Source organism: Antennarius striatus, chromosome 4, assembly GCF_040054535.1.
Source record: "Antennarius striatus isolate MH-2024 chromosome 4, ASM4005453v1, whole genome shotgun sequence".
In the NCBI taxonomy this organism is placed as follows: domain Eukaryota; kingdom Metazoa; phylum Chordata; class Actinopteri; order Lophiiformes; family Antennariidae; genus Antennarius; species Antennarius striatus.
Window position 1 is genome coordinate 22,540,272 of NC_090779.1, and position 19,498 is coordinate 22,559,769.

Consider the following 19,498-nt stretch of genomic DNA (forward strand, 5'->3'; position numbering starts at 1 on the left):
GTGGACTCTGTTTCCCAGAATTCTTTGCGCGGGTGTAGAGTTGGAGGCGGGCGTAGGTCTGAACTCAGCCTCAAGAGCAGCTTTGACCAGCAAAAACAGCTCGGTTTTACGTTCCAACCGGTTATTTACCCTGTTTTATATTCAGCTTATTTTTATTTTCTCATAAGATTTATTTGTTGGATGGAAAAAATCTCGACGGGCTGTTAGCATTTGGACTACAGTACTGTAGGTTTATTATTATCATTGTCGTACCAACAGTGACTCCATGTGGTCATGGGAAGAATTACATGGTTCATAAAAAACTATCCCCGTGGGGAAATTCGTTTTACACTCAATATAAACATAACAGAAAAAGTAAGGAAACGTGTTTTGTGGTAGATTAATTCTTTTTTGTAACAATGTATTTGCAAATAAGTTTTATATAGTTGGAAAATCTGTTTAGTCCCATTTAAAATTATGCCACACTTGTAGGGAAAATACATTTATGTTGTGAGCAGCAGAGCTAAGTATCTGGGGGAATGCTCATGAAAAAATATGACAAATCTTCTTATATATATACATATATATAAAACATATACAAGCTGGAGCACATACACATGCACGCACACACGCACACACACACACACACGCACGCACGCACACACACACACACACAGTCACAGGGCCACAAGCAAGTAATGGAGAGCTACTGCTGCCTCAGAGTACAATGGAGTAACTACATTCCGAATGGTATATTCAAATAAATCAAGATTAAAACCAGCCACCCATCCATTCTCTTGAAGACAAGACTGCAGTACTGTAATCATCACGGGTCACGGGTGTTGCTGAAGCCTATCCCAGCTGGCTATGGGTGAGAGACTGGCTAGTCCCCAGACACGTCGCCAGCACATCCCGGATTAAAACCAGTGTAAACAAATCTTACCACAAAGTATGCTTACCATTCTGAGTGATTATAAGACACGTTTTCACAGCTATGCTTTCACTGCAAGATGTTTACTTTTAACTATGGTGTAGATACTTACGGTAAGTAAAAACTCGAAATAAATTATACAGTAATGCAGTTTTTCCATGTATTTGCAAAAATACAACAAAAATGTGTGGACCATCAGTAAACCCAAATTTTAACCCTTAACTCATGAGATAACAAAATACAAAACAAGTGAATGTATGGTAAAGGAAAATACAAGGAAGCCTGAAAAAAACTAACAATTAAAAGACTGAAAATGGAATAAATGGCACAAATACAGATAAAAACTAAACTAATGTTCCTGTTCCTGTTGTTGAAAGGTCCTGATCCCAGCTCCTCATTGGGCGGGAGATGTCCTGAATGGCAGGTCTGTATCTGTCAGGTGGGAAAGAACCCAAAACCTTCCCCCTACTGTTTGTTTGCTGTCACTAAATACAAAAAAAAGCCCTTTTTGAAGTTATTTATTTTCAAGTAAAATGAACCCATCTCTCTCTCTCTCTCTCTCTCTCTCTCTCTCTCTCTCTCTCTCTCTCTCTCTCTCTCTCTCTCTCTCTCTCTCTCTCTGTCTCTCTCTCTGTCTCTCTCTCTCTCTCTCTCTCTCTCTCTCTCTCTCTCTCTCTCTCTCTCTCTCTCTCTCTCTCTCTGTCTCTCATTGATTTGAGCAGCCTGAGGCTATGTTTGTGTCAGTTCTGCTCTTACCTGCCCAGGTCTGTTCATTCTTTCAGTGTGGCAGCAGAGGCAGGTAGGCTGACATTCACTCTCTTTCTAAAAACATCCAATAACAAAAAACCTGTTGGGGTTCAGTTTTGTATTTTAACAAGAGATAAACGTGTTTGTTCTGGTGATGATTTGAGATTTTCAGGTCTTCTGACACTAACTTGACTGGGATGTGACTGAAACTGATTTGATATTTTTTCCAGATTCTAAACTGCGAGGCACAAATCATATATGAATGATCTTGTACTGTAAAATCTGAACCGAACCCATTACCTGCTGCTCCTGCAAGTTACCGGTTGTGTAGCTGCCAATCATCAGTCACTCAAAGCTAAACGATGCAACCAAAAAATATTGGTTGTTATGGGACTGAATAACTTTTTCATATCTGATCGATTTCTTTTCTGAAACCGTTTAAATTTCACTGTATTTACATTTTTAGATTTTGTCTCTATGGAACCATTTTTTATGAAGTTTTATTTATGAATGATATTAATTAATCTTATATTGAACTTGAATTTTATTTTCTGCTGCATTTCACAGCTGATTTAAACAATCATGTTTGCTCATTTCAATTCTCCTGGGATTTTTTACCTTCATTAATTAAATGACAGCTTAATGTGTTTCTATAAAAAGTCACTCCACACTCTCACCCTTCTGATGATGAGGCTCCCATCTCGTAACGTATGAACAGATAAAACCTGAAAGGTCGACACGTTTTCTGATGTGGATGAACAGTTAAGCTTCAGAGGAAACAAACCCTCTTTCACCTGGTTTTCATACCTACCAGAACAAAAACCTCAGCTATGCAGTTTAAACACAACTCAGGTAGGAATTAAGCTGTTTGTGCTGCTCTGTGAGCCACACTCTCATTTTCTAACCTCATATCTCAGACAAACCTGCTCATTATAAAACAAATCAAATGATTGAGGTACATAAAGTACTCGGGAAAAGCAGCAGTTCTTTAATTATAGTGATAATCAGTGGTGATTAGAGGTATGCTTTTACACCACAGCCAGATTCATGTTTAAACCAGAGTCACAGAAACCAAACAGGGATGCTAGTCTATGTCCCTCTGCAGAAAAGTTATAGAAATCTGGAATTATTTAAGATAAAATTTGGGATAGTGACCCTGCAAAATAAAAGATATTCAAGAGGAGATTAAAACCTGGATCTATTTATCTCAAGGGTCTGGAGTTCTGGACATTTAAGTTATCTCAAGTTTTCATGTCCTTAAGTCTTGTGTTATTTGGTCTTTGAATCTTAGGTTCGGAGGTCTTGTTGTTTTTAAATCTGGAGGTCTTGGGGGGCTATGGGTCTTTAAATTGAGCATACCGGTCAGATTTCTAAGGGTCTGGAGGTCTAGATTTCTAGACCCGGGAGTGCTCAGGTGTGAAAGTCTGGAAACTCTGGAGTCCAGTAGTCCAGAGGTTAGAAAGTCTTCATATCTTTAAAAAAACAACAACACCCAGAATCCCTCTTGGACCACCAGAGCCTCAGACCCCCTTCAGACCCAGTCAGACTGATCATAATCTATCATGTTAGATTAAAACTCTTGTGTCTGATCTTTGAACGTGTTTTATCATGTAAGCCCCGGCGGTTAGCCACACGCTAACACTGTGAGTACAGATTAAGGCTGTGTTTGAATGTGAATCCTGCAGATTAGTCTGGAGTCACTCACAATAATCTACATTGATCACCTCTTCATGTGTTTCAACAGGGGGGCGTCAGACATATCCCACCATGATCTTCATCATCTTCATCATCACCGGTGAGTTGGAAGGAGATGAAGGTGGGGTGGAGGTGTATTGATCCAGGTGGGATGGATCAGGCGTGCTGATGGAACACTCTGGAGCTGCGTTGCATCGCTCCGTCGTAGACGTGTGATCACTTGTTCAAGGATTTTTCCACTTGTTTCTCCTCTCAATGAACTCTGAGTGGATCTCAATGTAAAGAAATGAGGTTCAGCAAGACATCGGGCTCCCTTTGAGAATTTGACTAATTACTGGAGTAATCATCAGCATCCCATTAACTTTGCTTTGTATTTATGATATCCCTGCCCCATCAGTTTGGCACCAGCTGCTATCATCCGTCCATCCTTCCATCATCAAATGTGTTCTGCTCTGATAGCGGCTCTTCTTTTTAGCATTCGTTGTTCTCTTGCGATCTTTGATGCTTCGTTGAATCTGTCACGGACCAATCAGAGCATGCGTTCCCGTCCCTCAGTCTCACCCTTCATCCACACCTTGAGGGACGTTTCATGCACCAGTGCAAAACACTGCCATGAATGCATGAGGTCAAACTCGAGGAGGAACTGAAGCATTTCATTTGTAGGTGCGGCTGTGGGCGTGTCCCTCACACATCACATGTTTGTGATGCCAACGTGCTTCATTTTTGAAGTTTCCATTGAGATAAAAGTATAAAGTCTTTGTCTTTACTTCCAGAACTTTTTACTCTCATCTCTCCCTCTGAAGTCTTTCTTCCAGCAGCTCAGCTCCAGAACCTCCAGGACCTCCAGTGTCCCGATGGCTCCTGCAGCCCCCACCTAGGGGACCTGATGGTGGGTCGAGCTGCTCAGCTGTCGGCCTCGTCCACCTGCGGTCTGGATGGACCACAAAATTATTGCATCATCGGATACCTGGAGGTCAGAGGTCATGCTGTGACACTAATTTTTCATTGCTAAAGATCAAACTATACATCTGATACAAGTCTTCCTCTGTGGTTCATTAGTTATTGGTATTGATCCATATTGATGAACATTACCTCACCCTCGGGCCTGCACAGTTCTCCGCTCTGCTTAATCCTCTGTTCTGGCTGATTGACGTGTTTCTGGCTCGCCCTCTTACTTCCATACTCCAACATGTTCTGATCCGTCACTTTATTATAAGACGCTCCGCTCTCCACCCTCAGGAATTAATTCTTTTGCTCATTCCTGCCTTTTTTCTCCCCGACATCTCTCCTCTCTTAACCTTCTCCTCTCGGAGACACATTCCAGACATGTAAAACGTTTTATTAACCTTGATTTGATTTGGTAGATGCAGGCTCTTCTTCATATTTTCTGCCACATTTACTTCTTTACACTATTAAAACAATGAAAGTGAAGTATTATCTGTACCGTAAAGGTAAGAAACGCTGATTAGAATATTTTAAAATTGTAAACTCCATTATCTCAACTGCTCGTTTCCATTTTGTGGGTAATCGCTAAAAATATTTTGATCCATCAGATCTGATTCTAGATGTTTGCCTCAGTTTAATGTGATTAATTTTTGTCGTCCATCAGGAGGAGCAAAAATGCTTCATATGTGACTCGCGGCTGCCGTACAATCCCTACTCCAACCCAAACAGCCACCAAATCGAGAACGCCATCACAACCTTTGACCCTCAGAGGAAAATGAAGTGGTGGCAGTCTGAGAACGGTGAGTTTAAAATACCATGAGGTTAAAACTGTCTCTATTTGATGTAGGTAAATCAATATTTTATTAATTAGCAATATAATCAATAATATACATATATATAAAATAATTTGTAATATTAAGTCACTCAATGTGACGATCACCTGTGTAATTCCCACCTGTGTACCTCTCACCTGTCGATCTCACCTGTGTGACTCACACCTGTGTGTTTGTCACCTGTGTGTTTGTCACCTGTGTGTTCCTCACCTGTATGTTTCTCACCTGTGTGTTTGTCACCTGTGTGTTTGTCACCTGTGTGTTCCTGACCTGTATGTTTCTCACCTGTGTGTTTCTCACCTGTGTGTTTCTTACCTGTGTGTTTCTCACCTGTGTGTTTCTCACCTGTGTGTTTCTCACCTGTGTGACTCTCTACAGGTGTTCATCAGGTCAGCATCAGGCTGGATCTGGAGACGGTGTTCCAGTTTAGTCATCTGGTTCTCACCTTCAAGGTAAGCATGCACTGATTTTGTTGTCCAATTAAACCTCACGTTAACTTACTCCTCTGCTCTGATTGGTCCATTCATATTGAGCTATGTTTGTCAGTTGAGATCAACAGGGTCTTGGAGTAGCTAACGCTGCTATGAACACTGCTACCACCACAGGTGTCACTATCACTACTTCACTATCACTATCATTACTGCTATTAATGTTAATAGAATTAAAGTATTTCTTTATATGAATACGTACTACTACCACCCCAGTACTTGATTCTGGGAGTACCAGTAGTCCAGTGATGTCACCTCTTTTGCTGTAGAGTTTCCGTCCAGCAGCCATGTTGGTGGAGCGTTCCAAGGATTTTGGACAAAGTTGGAAGGTTTTTCGATATTTCGCAGAAGATTGTTCACTTCACTTCCCTTCAGTGTCCAATCAGCCGGCTGATAGCATCGATGACGTGGTCTGTGACAGCAGATACTCAGGATCAGATCCATCAACTGATGGAGAGGTACTGCATTCCACTGCTGGAACACTAGACTAACTTCTTTTCAGTTTTATAGCTTTGTAATACTATTATTTTTAAGCCATGGCTATTTTGTCATAATGAGTTTTTAAATACAGTATATTAAATTCACGAGGTAATTCATTGTTTGTCCACCAGGTGGTGCTGAAAGCATTGGATCCCATATTTGAAATCGAAAACCCGTACGCACGCAACATCCAAGGTCAGGTGACCTCAGAGCATCTCACTCTCTGACACACACACACACACACACACACACACACACACACACACACACACACACACACACATACACACACATATATTCTCATATAATTTATGATCCAGATCGATGTCAACACTTGTGTTTCATCTTCAGAACTGATCACCGTGACAAACATCCGTGTGAACTTCACTCGTCTGTTCACGCTGGGCGACACGCTGCTGAGTCGACGGCGGCGGAATCCTCAGGACAAATATTACTATGCTCTTTACAGCATGGTGGTCCAAGGCAGCTGCTTCTGTAATGGACACGCCATCCAGTGCACACCTGTGGACCGGGAACGGGGGGACGTCTTCACCCAGGAGGGCATGGTACGCACCAGAAAGGGGCTTCTGAAGATCTGCTCAGACCTGCTGTTTCCTGTGACACAGTCATGTGATTTAACGAGAAATAAAATATACAGAAATGCTCTCACATTTTTGTATTTCTGTACGATGAAGTGTTGGTATTTTTACTTCAGGTTCATGGCCGGTGTGTCTGCCAACACAACACAGCTGGAGAGAACTGCGACAGATGTCTGGACTTTCACCACGACTCCCCCTGGAGGCCCGGAGGAGAAAATTCAGCCGACATCTGCAGGAGTACAAAATATTTTCATCCTCACTTCGATATAAAACATAACCTGGACAGTCTTGTGTTTCTTTACGGTGGAATATAAAAAATTCACATGGATGTTTGAACAGATGATCAAAGAGTTCAATTTGATTTTTACCAAATCAAAAAGGTTTTTGTCTCACTGACTAAATTGTTTTGTTCTTGTCCGTCTGATTGATGATTCTTACTTCTTCTCCACCCCATTTGAACTTTTCATTGAGTCTTTGTTGGTCTTTCTCTCTCAGGATGTAACTGCCACGGTCACTCAGACTCCTGTCACTTTGACGCCGCTCAGTTTGAAGCCACCGGTGGTGTCAGTGGCGGAGTGTGCGAAGACTGTCGCCATGACAGGACGGGGCCTCAGTGTGAACGATGTCGACCTTTCCTTTATCAGGATCCACTGAGATCAACGGACGACCCGCATGCTTGCATACGTAGGTTTCCAGTTTTCAGTCTGATCTGTGTTAATAATTACTCTTCACTTGATCATTGATATCTAACCGTCCTTTAGCATGTGACTGCGACCCGGTCGGTTCTCAGGGCGGCGGCCTGTGTGACCCCGTCACAGGTCAATGTATCTGTAAAGAGAACGTGGATGGTCAACGTTGTGATCGCTGCAAATACGGCTTCTTCAGTCTGAGACAAGAAAACCCGGCTGGGTGTCAAGGTGGGGACCTGAAGTCTTTTTGTAAATACACAACAGTAAGATTCTATAACAAAAAACTTGTGTGTTTTATAGTGTGCAGGTGTCATGTTTTGGGAAGCATTGGGTCATGTAATCAGCAGACAGGCAGCTGTGAATGTGACCGTTTGGCAACTGGACCGCTGTGTGATCAATGTCTGGTAGGTTTGTTCCAAAATGGGTTGTTCCAAAAGACTGATGCTGACATCATCATTAAAAAAAATTACTAACAACAACAATAATAATAATAATAATAATTAAAGATAATAATATCAATATATTATTATTATTATTATTATTATTATTATTATTATTATTATTATTATTATTATTATTATTATTATTATTATTATTATTATTATTATTATTATTATTATTATTATTATTATTACCAGCTTCACTGTCTTTTTCAATGAGTTTCCACCAAATGTGTTCAAAGATCTGAGGAAGCAGCTTTTAAACTGTAAATTCACTCAACCTTGATTATTAAAAACAAACAGTAGAGGGCAGAAGAACAACATAATAGAGAGTGTTCACTGATATGATAGACTGATGTATTTTGTGTTTGACCAAATGTTCCTAAAGTTAGATGAGTAATCCTGGACCAGTTCACATCTACAGCAGATATTTCTGGAATTGTTAATGAGTGTCGCCACAATTAACAGAGTTAGAGTCGCTTTCTCTCTCCTCAGTACCGTCAGTACAGAGGTCAAACATTCCTGAGTGATGAATCCAGTTAGACAGGAAATTAAAACCGGCATCCTGCCCAGTGTTCCCAGTATCACACCTAACATCTAGTGACACAGTTCAGAGTGAGTCCATCATGTAGACACTGAGGATAGAGAGCTCTGTCAAATAAAACAGATCTATAAATATAAACAAATATTACCTTATTACCTAGTAGAAACTCATGTTTTCTGTTTGTCTGTGTTCCGTGGTCAGGCAGGTTTCTGGGGTTTGGGAAACTCTGGGTTCAAATGTTCACCCTGTGACTGTGATCTGGGAGGAGCTCAGGGCACCATGTAAGTTTCTGCTCTGAAATATTAATCCTGATTTATACAACATACACCCTGTCTTTCTCAGATATAGTCAAACACTGGATCACGTTGGTGTCATTATCAGATCACCCTGTCCTCTGCAGACGACAGACAGAAACACCTTTTTCTGATTGGTCTGTTTTTAAAACTAGACCTGAGGTGAGGACTTCCTGTCTCCTCAGGTGTTCTCCAGATGATGGACAGTGTCCCTGTTTGCCCAATATGGTGGGTCGCCGCTGCTCTGACCCCGCTCCTGGGTACTTCCTGCCTTCACTTGATTACTTCCTGTATGAGGCAGAGCTGGCAGCTCCGCTCCATGCAGAGATTGCTTCTCCATCACCTCCGACGCCACCTCCATCTCCACCCCCATCTCCATCTCCTCCTCCTTCTCCACTTCCATCTCCTTCTCCTATAGCTCCGCCATCTTCACCTCTGGTTAGTAACACTGAAGAGGCAATTTTTCTGTGTGTACACTTGCAGTATTTCTGTTGTATAAATGCAGTATTTTTGTGTGTTTCCAGCTGAATCTTGGTATTAACCCAACGTGTGAGCGCTATTACAGAGAACACGGCTACGACTTCAAGTTGAGTAATGGACAAGTCGTTCTAGTTCGGAGAACTCGTCGACATGCACGCCAGAGGAGACAGGGACAGGTAGGATGTCACTTCCTGTCACACCTCCTGTCTCACCTACAAACCAATCAGATGAGCCCTCTATGTGACTGACGTTTTTTTGTTTTCTACAGCCGAGCAGCATCCCTCTGGACCCCGGCCACGCCCTGCAGATCATTCCACGTCGCAGGACACCTGATCAGCCCATCACCTGGACCGGCCTGGGATTGGTCAGGGTGCTAGAAGGGGCAGGGCTTAGGTTCACCGTGGATAACATCCCAACATCCATGGATTACCAGCTGGTGATTCGCTCTGAGCCTGAGGTGAGGACCTGTCAGGGCTGTCCTGTTTCTGTACCTGGTTCTGACCTGGTTTGTGTTCCGTATAATAAACCGTTAAGATAAGGCTGACTTTAGTTTCCACAAGATGAACATCTGGAATTATGTTTTCTTTTTAAACTATAAACTGAAAAGAAAATATCTAGCAGGAAATATCGTAAACCATTGTAGATACCAAAATACCAAATGGTAAGCGAGTCGGAAAAGAATTGAAATTTTAGCAAAGGGCATGAACAAAAATGGTCAAATTTGAATCTGAAATGAAAAATAATTATTAATATGTAACAAGAAAAATTTATTTTAAATCTTTTTTTGATCCTTCAAAGTTCCTCTGGTTGAGGGTCATTTCTGACATATCTTTAAACAATTGTCAGGATTCGTCTGACTGGCTGGCTTCAGTCCACATCACCCCGGTGTCGCTGGGGGATGACGGCTGCCGCAGCGATCCAACAGGAACTAAAACCCTGATGCTTCGCGGAAACTCCAGGTGAGATCCACCTGTGGCAGAGATTTTACATTGACACCAATGAATGAACAATTCTTTCATTTACTTCCTGTTAATTCAAATTCTTGTACAGGCTTGTGTGTCATTTGTTTACTCTTGTTGTTTGTTTGTATGTTTGTCTTTAGAGGGAGTGTTCTTGAATCCCCGGTGTGTCTGAATGCAGGCGGTCGGTACTTTGTGGACATCATCTTTAACAAACAAACCAGATCTGGTGATTCCCACATCCTGATTGACTCGGTGAGGAATTCTGTTTAATTAAAGCTCAGACTAATAAAGCCCTCCCCAAAACAGCATCAGATGCTGATGGATGATTAAATATTGTTCTTATTATATTTATCTAGATGGGTTTAATTCCCAGTATCGAGTCTGTCCAGGACTTTTGCTCCCAGAGCGACCTTGACTCGTTTCGCCGCTTTCGCTGCATTGGATTGGCTGCTGAGCTCAGTCCACATGAGTCACTACCAGAAGTGTGCGAGGGACTCATCAAGAGCGTGTCAGCCCGAATCCACAGTGGAGCAGTCGGTGAGGGGCTATGATGACTGATGAACCTCAGCTGATCAACACGAGTCCACAGCTGGATTCTTTCACATAAGAAAATAATTAACATAATAACAAACATTGGCTTACTTTTTTTCCTGTATTCTTGTTATTTCAGCTTGCAGGTGCAGTGTTGTCGGCTCTGTCGGACCATCCTGCAGTAAAGTGGGAGGAATTTGTGAATGCAAACCCAATGTGATTGGCCGTTGCTGTGATACCTGTGCACCCCTGACGTTTGGTTTTGGACCTGACGGCTGCACACGTGAGGAACTTTTTCTCCGTGAAGTAGATAATTCTCTCCATCTTAGGTTCTGATACTGTAAACAGTTGCACGACTGTTCTCTTCTGTCGTTTGCAGTGTGTGAGTGTGACCCCCGTGGCTCGCTGTCAGAGCTGTGTGATCAGGTCAGAGGTCAGTGTGCGTGTCGCCCGGAGGTCACCGGTCGACGCTGTGACCGCTGTCAGACGGGATTCTGGGGTTTCCCTCACTGTCGTCCGTGTGAATGTAACGGACTGTCAGAGGTGTGTGACGATGAGAACGGAGAGTGTCTCAGCTGCAGGGAGTACGCCACCGGACCGCGCTGTGACAGGTAATCAATACTTACATAATAATGCAGCTACAAATATGTTTGGTCATCAATACCTACACAATACTGCATCCATAAATACGTTTGGTCATCAATACCTACATAATAATATATCCATAAATATGTTTGGACATCAATACCTACATAATAATGTATCAATAAATATGTTTGATCATCAATCCCTATATAATAATTGATCTATAATTATATTTGGTCATCAATACTCACATAGTAATGTATCTATAATTGATCAATACCTATGCACCAGTGAGCTTCACTCTGATGGAATCAGCTGCAGGCTTTGGTGTTGGTAACACACCTGTGTTGCTCATGCAGGTGTCTGGAAGGTTACTATGGCAACCCCACATCCAGACGGCCCTGTCAGCCCTGCCTGTGTCCTGATGTTCAAGGCAGTGGACGATTCTTTGCATCTTCCTGTCGTCAAGACCCACAATCCTTCAGTCTGTCCTGCATCTGCAGGGAGGGGCACACAGGTATGAGCTGACACCTTTTCACCTGTCTCACCTGCTCAGGTGGCTTCTTGTGGTTTTGATACTGGATAGCGCTGAGGACACTTTGTTGTGACTGAACTGAGACTCTTTCAGGTCCACGCTGTGAAAGGTGCAGTCCTGGTTTCTATGGAAACTTGGCCTTCCCGGGTACCGGTTGCGAAGAGTGTCCCTGCAACAACAACATCGACCCAGACGACCGCCACGCCTGCGACAGCCGGACCGGGCAATGTCTGCGCTGCCTCCACAACACAATGGGACCCCGCTGCGAAGAGTGCAAACCTGGTTACTATGGCAACGCTGTGGAGCAGGACTGCAAAGGTAGAGACCAGGAATTTGTAAGTGCTTTCCTTTACAACAGTGTCTGTATCTTATTGATGTATTTCCCAGAGTGCTCCTGTGAGCGGCGGGGGACCGAGGTGACCCAGTGTCCTCTGGGGAGTCCGTGTTTTTGCGATTCCAGGACAGGACAGTGTCCCTGCAGGACGGGGGTGGTGGGCGTCCTCTGTGACGAGTGTCTGGACGGATACTGGAACCTGGAAGGAGCGTCTGGATGTCAGCCGTGCAGCTGTGATCCCACCAACTCTTTCTCTAACATCTGCAACAAGGCAAGGCCCCTGTGTCCTTCACGTTGACACTGCTGTTACGTTTTACGTCCACTAGAGAGCAGCGAGGAACAACAAAAGCGTTTGAGAGTAGATGAAGTTATGAAGTACCAATAAAAAGCAGCAGATTTGGAGGTGATCTTAAATACAAGGACAGTTTATTTCACTTGGATACCCAATGACAGAAATTGATAACAATTTTATTTTTAGCCAGATGTCCTCATTATGTTTGTAGAAATTTGTTGTGTCCTACTTGTACTGTATCTGCTCTTAATGCTGAGCCTAAACGAGTCATCCAGGTATTCTCAAATCTTATAAATTCTGACATTAAAGTTGTAAACTTGCAGGAATTTGTTTAAAACTTTAAAAAAAACTACTCCTTTACAAAATTCTGTCAAATTTCATCCATAACTTTTAAAGTAATCCCATAGACAAACAAAACTAACCAGTGAGAAGTTACACTGATGCAAAACTAACCAACCAATAAACAAGTGTACACTATCTGCAGGCCACAACCCTTTCATATCACAGCCATCATGTCTCAGTATTTTTATAATTAAAGGCAATAAATACAAAATGTACTTTACCAAGCAAGCAGTAAGTACTTAAAGTGGTAATAAGTACATGTGGTGATGCGTTCAGGTGACGGGACAGTGTCCGTGTCGTTCCGAGTTTGGAGGACGTCAGTGTGATGAATGTGGAGAGAATCATTTTGGGAATCCAGACCTGCAGTGTATCCGTGAGTAGAAGCATGTCGTCTTTAATGCATTTTTTTCCAATTCACTCAAACTCATCATCTCTCCCTCACAGCTTGTGACTGTAACATGGACGGAACCGAGCGTCCGTCATGTGACCCTGAAACAGGCGAGTGTATCTGTCGGGATGGAGTCACTGGTATCTTCTGTGACGAGTGCGCCCCTGGACGTGACTCTGCCTTCCCTGAATGCGTGGAGTGCCACCCCTGCACAGACCTGTGGGCCAATCAAGTCAAGGATGTCCAGCGGGCCTCTGAGAGGATGAGGACCTTCATCCCTCGCCATGGCGACGGCCCACCACCAGGAAACAATCCACACCAACAACAGATTTTTGAGATGCACTCCAAGCTGGAAAGCCTCTCCAACCTGACGGGACTCTCCCCTTCAGAGGTGGAGAAGATGGAGAAGCTGTTCAAGAAGATCGTGTAAGTCCTGCAAGAACTCGTTCCGTTCAAGTGAATATCGGCCAAGTGTTCATTTGAATGTTTTGACTGAATGTTGAATGTTTTAACAGACTTAAAAAATAATGTCAAAATGCTTAAAATGGAACTAATACAATTTTTTCTCTGGTGAGCAAAATTTCTTCATCCCATTGGACACCCCATAGGGTGGGGCCACATCAAGCTTATTGCAACACATCTGTGATTATCAGCCTCAAACTATAACACCTGCTTGGATGCATGTTCTTATATTGGGCACATCTTTAATTCTCATGGCATAAAATCTTGCTATAGAAAGATGGGAAATACTGGCATCATTTTGTTCACTGAAAGCATCTCTAGACCAATCACACGCATGGAGACGGAGATTGAAGTAAGGATGTTATTGATCCCTTGTTCTTAAACATTTTCCTCCTCACAGGAAGCTGAAAGACTCCATTGACACCAACCTGACTGTGATCACACCGACTTCCCTTCTCGATGCTGAAATCGATGACATTCGTCTGAAGTTCAAGGCGCTGCTGAAGCTCCTGAACCAGAATGTCTTCAATGATCCTGACAGCGAGGATGACGACCCAGAGGGTGTGAAAACAGACAATACTGGCTATTAAAACCACATTTATAGCCATGTGTTTTAATAGAACATCTTTTATATTAATTTCATCAACTGATACAGAAAATCTGTAAATCAAGAAGGACAGAAGCAGCTTAACTTGTTTTGCTCTCTGACCTCGTCGTAGAACTTCTAGATGAGATTGAAAAGCACCATAAATCCTTCCTGTTGGACAAGAAGAAGGTGAAGGACGCCAACAGATCTTTGGAGGACTCCATGGACACCAGACGAGAGGCAGAGCGCCTTCTGAACATGACCAGCAACAGAACAGACGTGGCGCCCGTGATGCCGAAGGTCAAAGATCTCAGCGTGGTTGACCTCAACAGGAAGGTTGTCCTATCAGTGCTAGCTGTCAGAAGATTAATAATGATTATTAATTAATGATCGGATGGTTGAGCTCCATGTGTTGTTGGATGCAGGTTTGTGGAGCAGCGGGTCTGGGGAATTGTTCTGGATGTGGTGGCGCTCTGTGCCAGGATCATCTGGGAAAAAGGAAGTGTGGAGGTCCAAACTGTGAGGGCGCCGTTCCTGAAAGCCAGAAAGCCTCAGAGACGGCGGAGAGAACCGAGAACCTGCTGGATACCCTCCAGTCTGGACTGCAGGAGTCCCAGAACAAGGCAGGTTCTCCCTGACAAACTGTGCAGTATGATTAGATCAATTAAAGTGTTGATAACTCATTATACACCATGTTTATTGGGTTGGTGAAAATTTTAAGCTCAGTATCTTATTTGTGGCCATGTTACTCTGCAAAACCTCAACATAGATATATATATTTGTTCTACGTTGCATATTTGTATGTTAAACAATCTTAAATAAGTCACTTGATTTGGAACTCTCTCCGTCAGTTTTTACTTCACATCCATCATGTTGACATAAAATTTCAGTAAAATCTGTGCTCGTTGTAGCGATGCTAATCTGGAAGTTCACAGACATACTCAAGCAGAAACTCCAACCAGCTATCTCGAAACTCCTGTTTTAATTTGAACCTGAAAACTGTGGAGGAAAGCAAAAGTTTTTTGTCTCAAATGTTCAGATTTTATCTAAAGAAATTCTAGATCTCCATATTCAGCAGCTTCTGAGGATGCTGACAGTGTGTTCACATAACAACACCATCTATAGGTTCTAGATCAGGCTGTCTGGATCCAAGTTCTGCTTTCAGGGCTCTCTCTCTGATTATTGGTCCAATCATATTTGGATATTTATGAATTGTGTGTGGAATTGTGAAATTATGGATAAATTGCAATGAATTTGAATGCACGGGGTTCTTTTTCCTGTCAGGTCAACAATGCCAGACGGATTGCCCAAGACACTGAAGACCAGGCCAGAGGCCTGCAGGACCACGTCAATGACAGCCTGGATTCCTTCGAGAGAGAGAAGAATCAAACCAAGGATCTCATCCGTCGAGTCAAAACCTACCTGATGGGTTAGTGTCAGGTGACGCTGCATGAAACCAGTCCTCCCCCGGAGGCCTCAGGTTCTCCTGTCGTGAGACATCATGTGTAGTTAGATAAATCAGAACAACTTCAGTGGTAAATGTGATTGAAATGATATAATATTCAACAGCAGCCCTCGAGCATCTGATACGTAATTATATTCTGTGCTTCCTTTGTGCAGATGACATGGTTTCTCCAAAGGACATTGAGCAAATGGCCACAGCTGTTTTGAGAATCCAGTTGCCACGAACGCCTGCTCAGATTCGCTCAATGATCAATGAGATCAATTATCTGTTGTCAAACATCACCGATTTCCAGAAGAATCTGAAGGACTTGAAGGATCACACCAACACCACCCAGGACCTGCTGCAGAGAGCACGAGATCTCAAGTCAGTGTCCGAAAACCTGATGTAATGCTTAAAGACGCACTCACTGTCTGTTAGTTGAATAGAGTATTTAATACTGAAAAGAGAAACTAAAAACATAAAGCTTTTGAATAAAAAGTGAACATTTTAATTCATGTGGTGTTGTAGTAAACACAATAATTAGCTTTATTTACATGATACTGTCCCCTTAAGTAATAAAAGTAACTTACAAAGAGATATTTAATTTTTAATTTACTTTTACTATCAGAAACTTTTTATGAATTCATATTTTAAACATCCAGTTTTTGTGTACTTTCAATATGTGTAATATGCTAATAGGACAGAACTGTCCGTATATATATCCAGGTAAATCACTTTAGAGGCTGTTTGTTTTACCAACCCTGATAACAAAGTCAGACACAGCTTTATTATCATGGATTTGATGCAGGAACAAATCTGAGAAAAAAATCACTTATACCATTGTATAATGAGTATATGAGGTGAGATGAAAAAGATAGCATCTCACCTCAGATCCCAATCCAGTCTGTCTCAAATGTTGAAAACAGGAGATAACTTTACCTCCTCTGGTACTTTCGGATTTCATAACTTGATAAGTGATTCAGTGGCCACATGAATCCGATATCTGACCTGTGTTGCTTCCTGTTATTAGAGAGCGGACAAAAAACATTGACGTGACAGAGATCAATAGAGACCTTTATAAGGCAGAGGAGGCTCAGGATCGAGCCAACGATGACCTGGATGCAGCCAGCAGTGACAGAGACATGATCAGAGACCGAGTCGATCAGGTTGAGACCCAAAACACAGACAATATATTTTTGATTTTTCTTCTACCTCTTTTATTTGATATGTTTTCTGTTGTTTTCAGATTAGTGACCTGCTTGATGACATCGAAAGAAAAAAACAAAGATTTCGTCCAATTGGAGATTTTCTGAACGATATCAACGACTTGAGGGAGAAAAATGAACAGAACAGACAGATGGCCAGAGACGCCCGTCAGGCTGCAGACAACGCTTTGAACATGGATTCAGAAAAGGTGAGGATCTGTTTAACCTGGACTATTTAACTGTGTGAACCTGGACTGTTTCACTGTGTGAACCTGAAGTGTTTCAGCATATGAACCTGAACTGTTTCACTGTATGAACCTGGACTCTTTCACATAGCATAACACATTAATTGACTGTTGCACTGTTGCTATAGTTACCACAAACATCTGTCAGCCCTGGGAGTGTAGGGGTGTAACTGTGTTGTCACTGTCTCACTGATAGGATCTGGATGAGGTGATGAAGCAGTTTGACCTTGTCAAGCAGAAATTCACGAACCACACGGTTCAGGGTGAAGCTGGGAAACAACTAAAGAACATCATAGATGAGGCGGAGAAGATGAAGAGAGACATGGAGGACAAACGCAGACAGATAGATGGTAGTACTTTTAAGATCGTAGTAAAAGTTATTTCAGTTACATGATTTCCACTTAAATGATCATCATGAATGATATTTTAGCAACAGAAGCAATGGGAATAACAAATACTAGCTATCCTACTGTGGCAGTAGTAATACAACATATATACAAGAGTATATAAATAACTGTATACTGTGTGTTGTCAGAACTGGAGAAGAAGATCTTTGAACTGATGAAGAACAAGGTGGACAAAGCAGCTGAAGTAGCCATGTTGTTGGAAACAGTGGATTCAATTCGAAAGGAAATCTCCAAACGAGCAGAACAATACAGCACCTGTTCGTCATGAATACTACTCAGTACTACAAACCAGATAACTGCTCATCACAAGTACTACTGATTGAAATACTGCTTCTCATCAATACTACAAAATGAAATACTCTTCCTAATAAACACTGAATTCTAGATAATGAAAGTGGTCCTCATTAATATGATTAGTATGAATAGACTAAAAATATTTAATATGATAAGTACTAAAGACTGGACACAGGCTATCAGAATTTTTTTAAGGAGTACTACCTACTGAAACACGTACTGTTAAGTGCTTGCAGTACCAGATACTGCGATACAAGTGTTCATAACTAGTCTAATACAACTCATATAACTCCTTTGAATATTATATTCTGTTTTAACTTGAATGTTGTTGATTCAGTACTACATTACATTAAACTTTATTACTACATGACATCATCTCCTAAACGTGATCATTTCTATTCATACAGTCTATTTCTCCTGTCTATATTTCACGTGCTAGATTCTGTTTTCATACTCTATATTGATTTTTTATTTTTTTATTTTTTTATTTTTTGCTCTTCAGCGGGTTCATTTTGAAATCAGAGCTTCATGCCTTATGATGTAATTTTTCATGTCCTACGGAGGCTTACATATCCTTTTCCTTGAAAAGCGTCATATATAAATAGATCTATTAGAATTCTAATTAATAATACATGCTTAGACAAACACTCATTTGCAACACCAAGTACTCTTTAGTGAAGTCCATAACATGAAATGCAACTATTTCTCAAATAATTACTTTCAGATATATAAGAAAGTCAACTGTGATACAACCTCATGTTTGCACAAACAATACACACACATTTTATTTTTATTTTAATGGGAATTTTCATTTTCATCTGAAAATCATGACTGTTTCGTAGCCAGTTCCAGAACTCCTAGAACTCTCTGATCAATAAAAGCAAAACTACAACTCGTTGACAAGAAGGAAAGTTCAAAATGTTAGAATTATGTTAGAAGTACAAATGAACAGTTTGACCAACCTGTCATTAGGTCATAACAGATTTTAAAACCTCATTTGCCTAAAGCAATTGATCACAACGGATTTGTGAAGCTACCTGCATGGATAAGATCAGTACAGAAACGTCCCTTCCTAGAAGTTCCTACCAACACGTACCTGGAAGCTACTTCTGGCCGGTTCTTACTTAAGAAACAAGTCATATTTTACAGCTACAGTGCTAACAGGAGCTGGAACACCTAAAAATTTCTCAATTAATGACAGGAAAACCCAAACATGGCTCATCTGCCGCATCCTTTCACGCAAACCTCCTTGGGCCCAAATAATTTCACAAAACCTTCGAATGGAAACATTAGAGATTTAAAGTGTCGCCGGACTTTTCTGGGCTAGACGGGTAGTGTTCTGTAGATATACTGCATTGAGCATTCCAGTGGATGACATCATTGTTAGAATAAAGATTCTCTATCTTTTACTCCACAGCCATTCTTAAATAAGTACTTCATGCGATGTCAAGTTTTTGCTTTTAGGTTTTGAGACTGATTTGAAAGTGTCTTTTCTTTTCTTTTCTTTTCTTCACGGCGTGACGCTTCAGGTTTCACTGGTGTTGGTTTATGTTTTTGTCTTGTAACAGGATGACACACAAACTACCTGTCAAGTTTTAGCGGAAGAGTGGAAAAGAGGTGGACCCCTGACTTTATTTGTTTTCTTAAACAGAACCCTGAGGGCAGCTGTGGGGATGAGGGTTCCATTAAAAGGGACGTTTGTTTCTTGGGGGTGGGGGTGTGAGCTTCACTGAGTGTCTCTCT

General features: G+C 41.7%; 1 protein-coding gene across 1 annotated transcript; it reads left to right on the plus strand.

The window, feature by feature from the left end:
- Nucleotides 1-3,404: 3,404 nt before the first annotated feature.
- On the plus strand, nucleotides 3,405-18,026 carry lamb4 (laminin, beta 4). The gene is made up of 34 exons (XM_068312744.1): nucleotides 3,405-3,452; nucleotides 4,156-4,325; nucleotides 4,962-5,097; nucleotides 5,509-5,582; nucleotides 5,888-6,076; nucleotides 6,230-6,293; nucleotides 6,450-6,664; nucleotides 6,814-6,934; nucleotides 7,193-7,381; nucleotides 7,459-7,614; nucleotides 7,687-7,790; nucleotides 8,572-8,651; nucleotides 8,849-9,101; nucleotides 9,188-9,319; nucleotides 9,412-9,600; nucleotides 9,990-10,102; nucleotides 10,246-10,357; nucleotides 10,462-10,642; nucleotides 10,776-10,919; nucleotides 11,016-11,247; nucleotides 11,581-11,738; nucleotides 11,850-12,074; nucleotides 12,144-12,361; nucleotides 13,001-13,097; nucleotides 13,169-13,538; nucleotides 13,975-14,135; nucleotides 14,294-14,496; nucleotides 14,586-14,783; nucleotides 15,445-15,589; nucleotides 15,781-15,988; nucleotides 16,635-16,770; nucleotides 16,851-17,018; nucleotides 17,251-17,404; nucleotides 17,590-18,026. Exons 1-34 carry the CDS (start codon nucleotides 3,425-3,427, stop codon nucleotides 17,727-17,729), a joined length of 5,463 nt encoding a protein of 1,820 aa, XP_068168845.1. The 5' UTR covers nucleotides 3,405-3,424; the 3' UTR covers nucleotides 17,730-18,026.
- The last annotated feature ends 1,472 nt before the right edge of the window (nucleotides 18,027-19,498 follow it).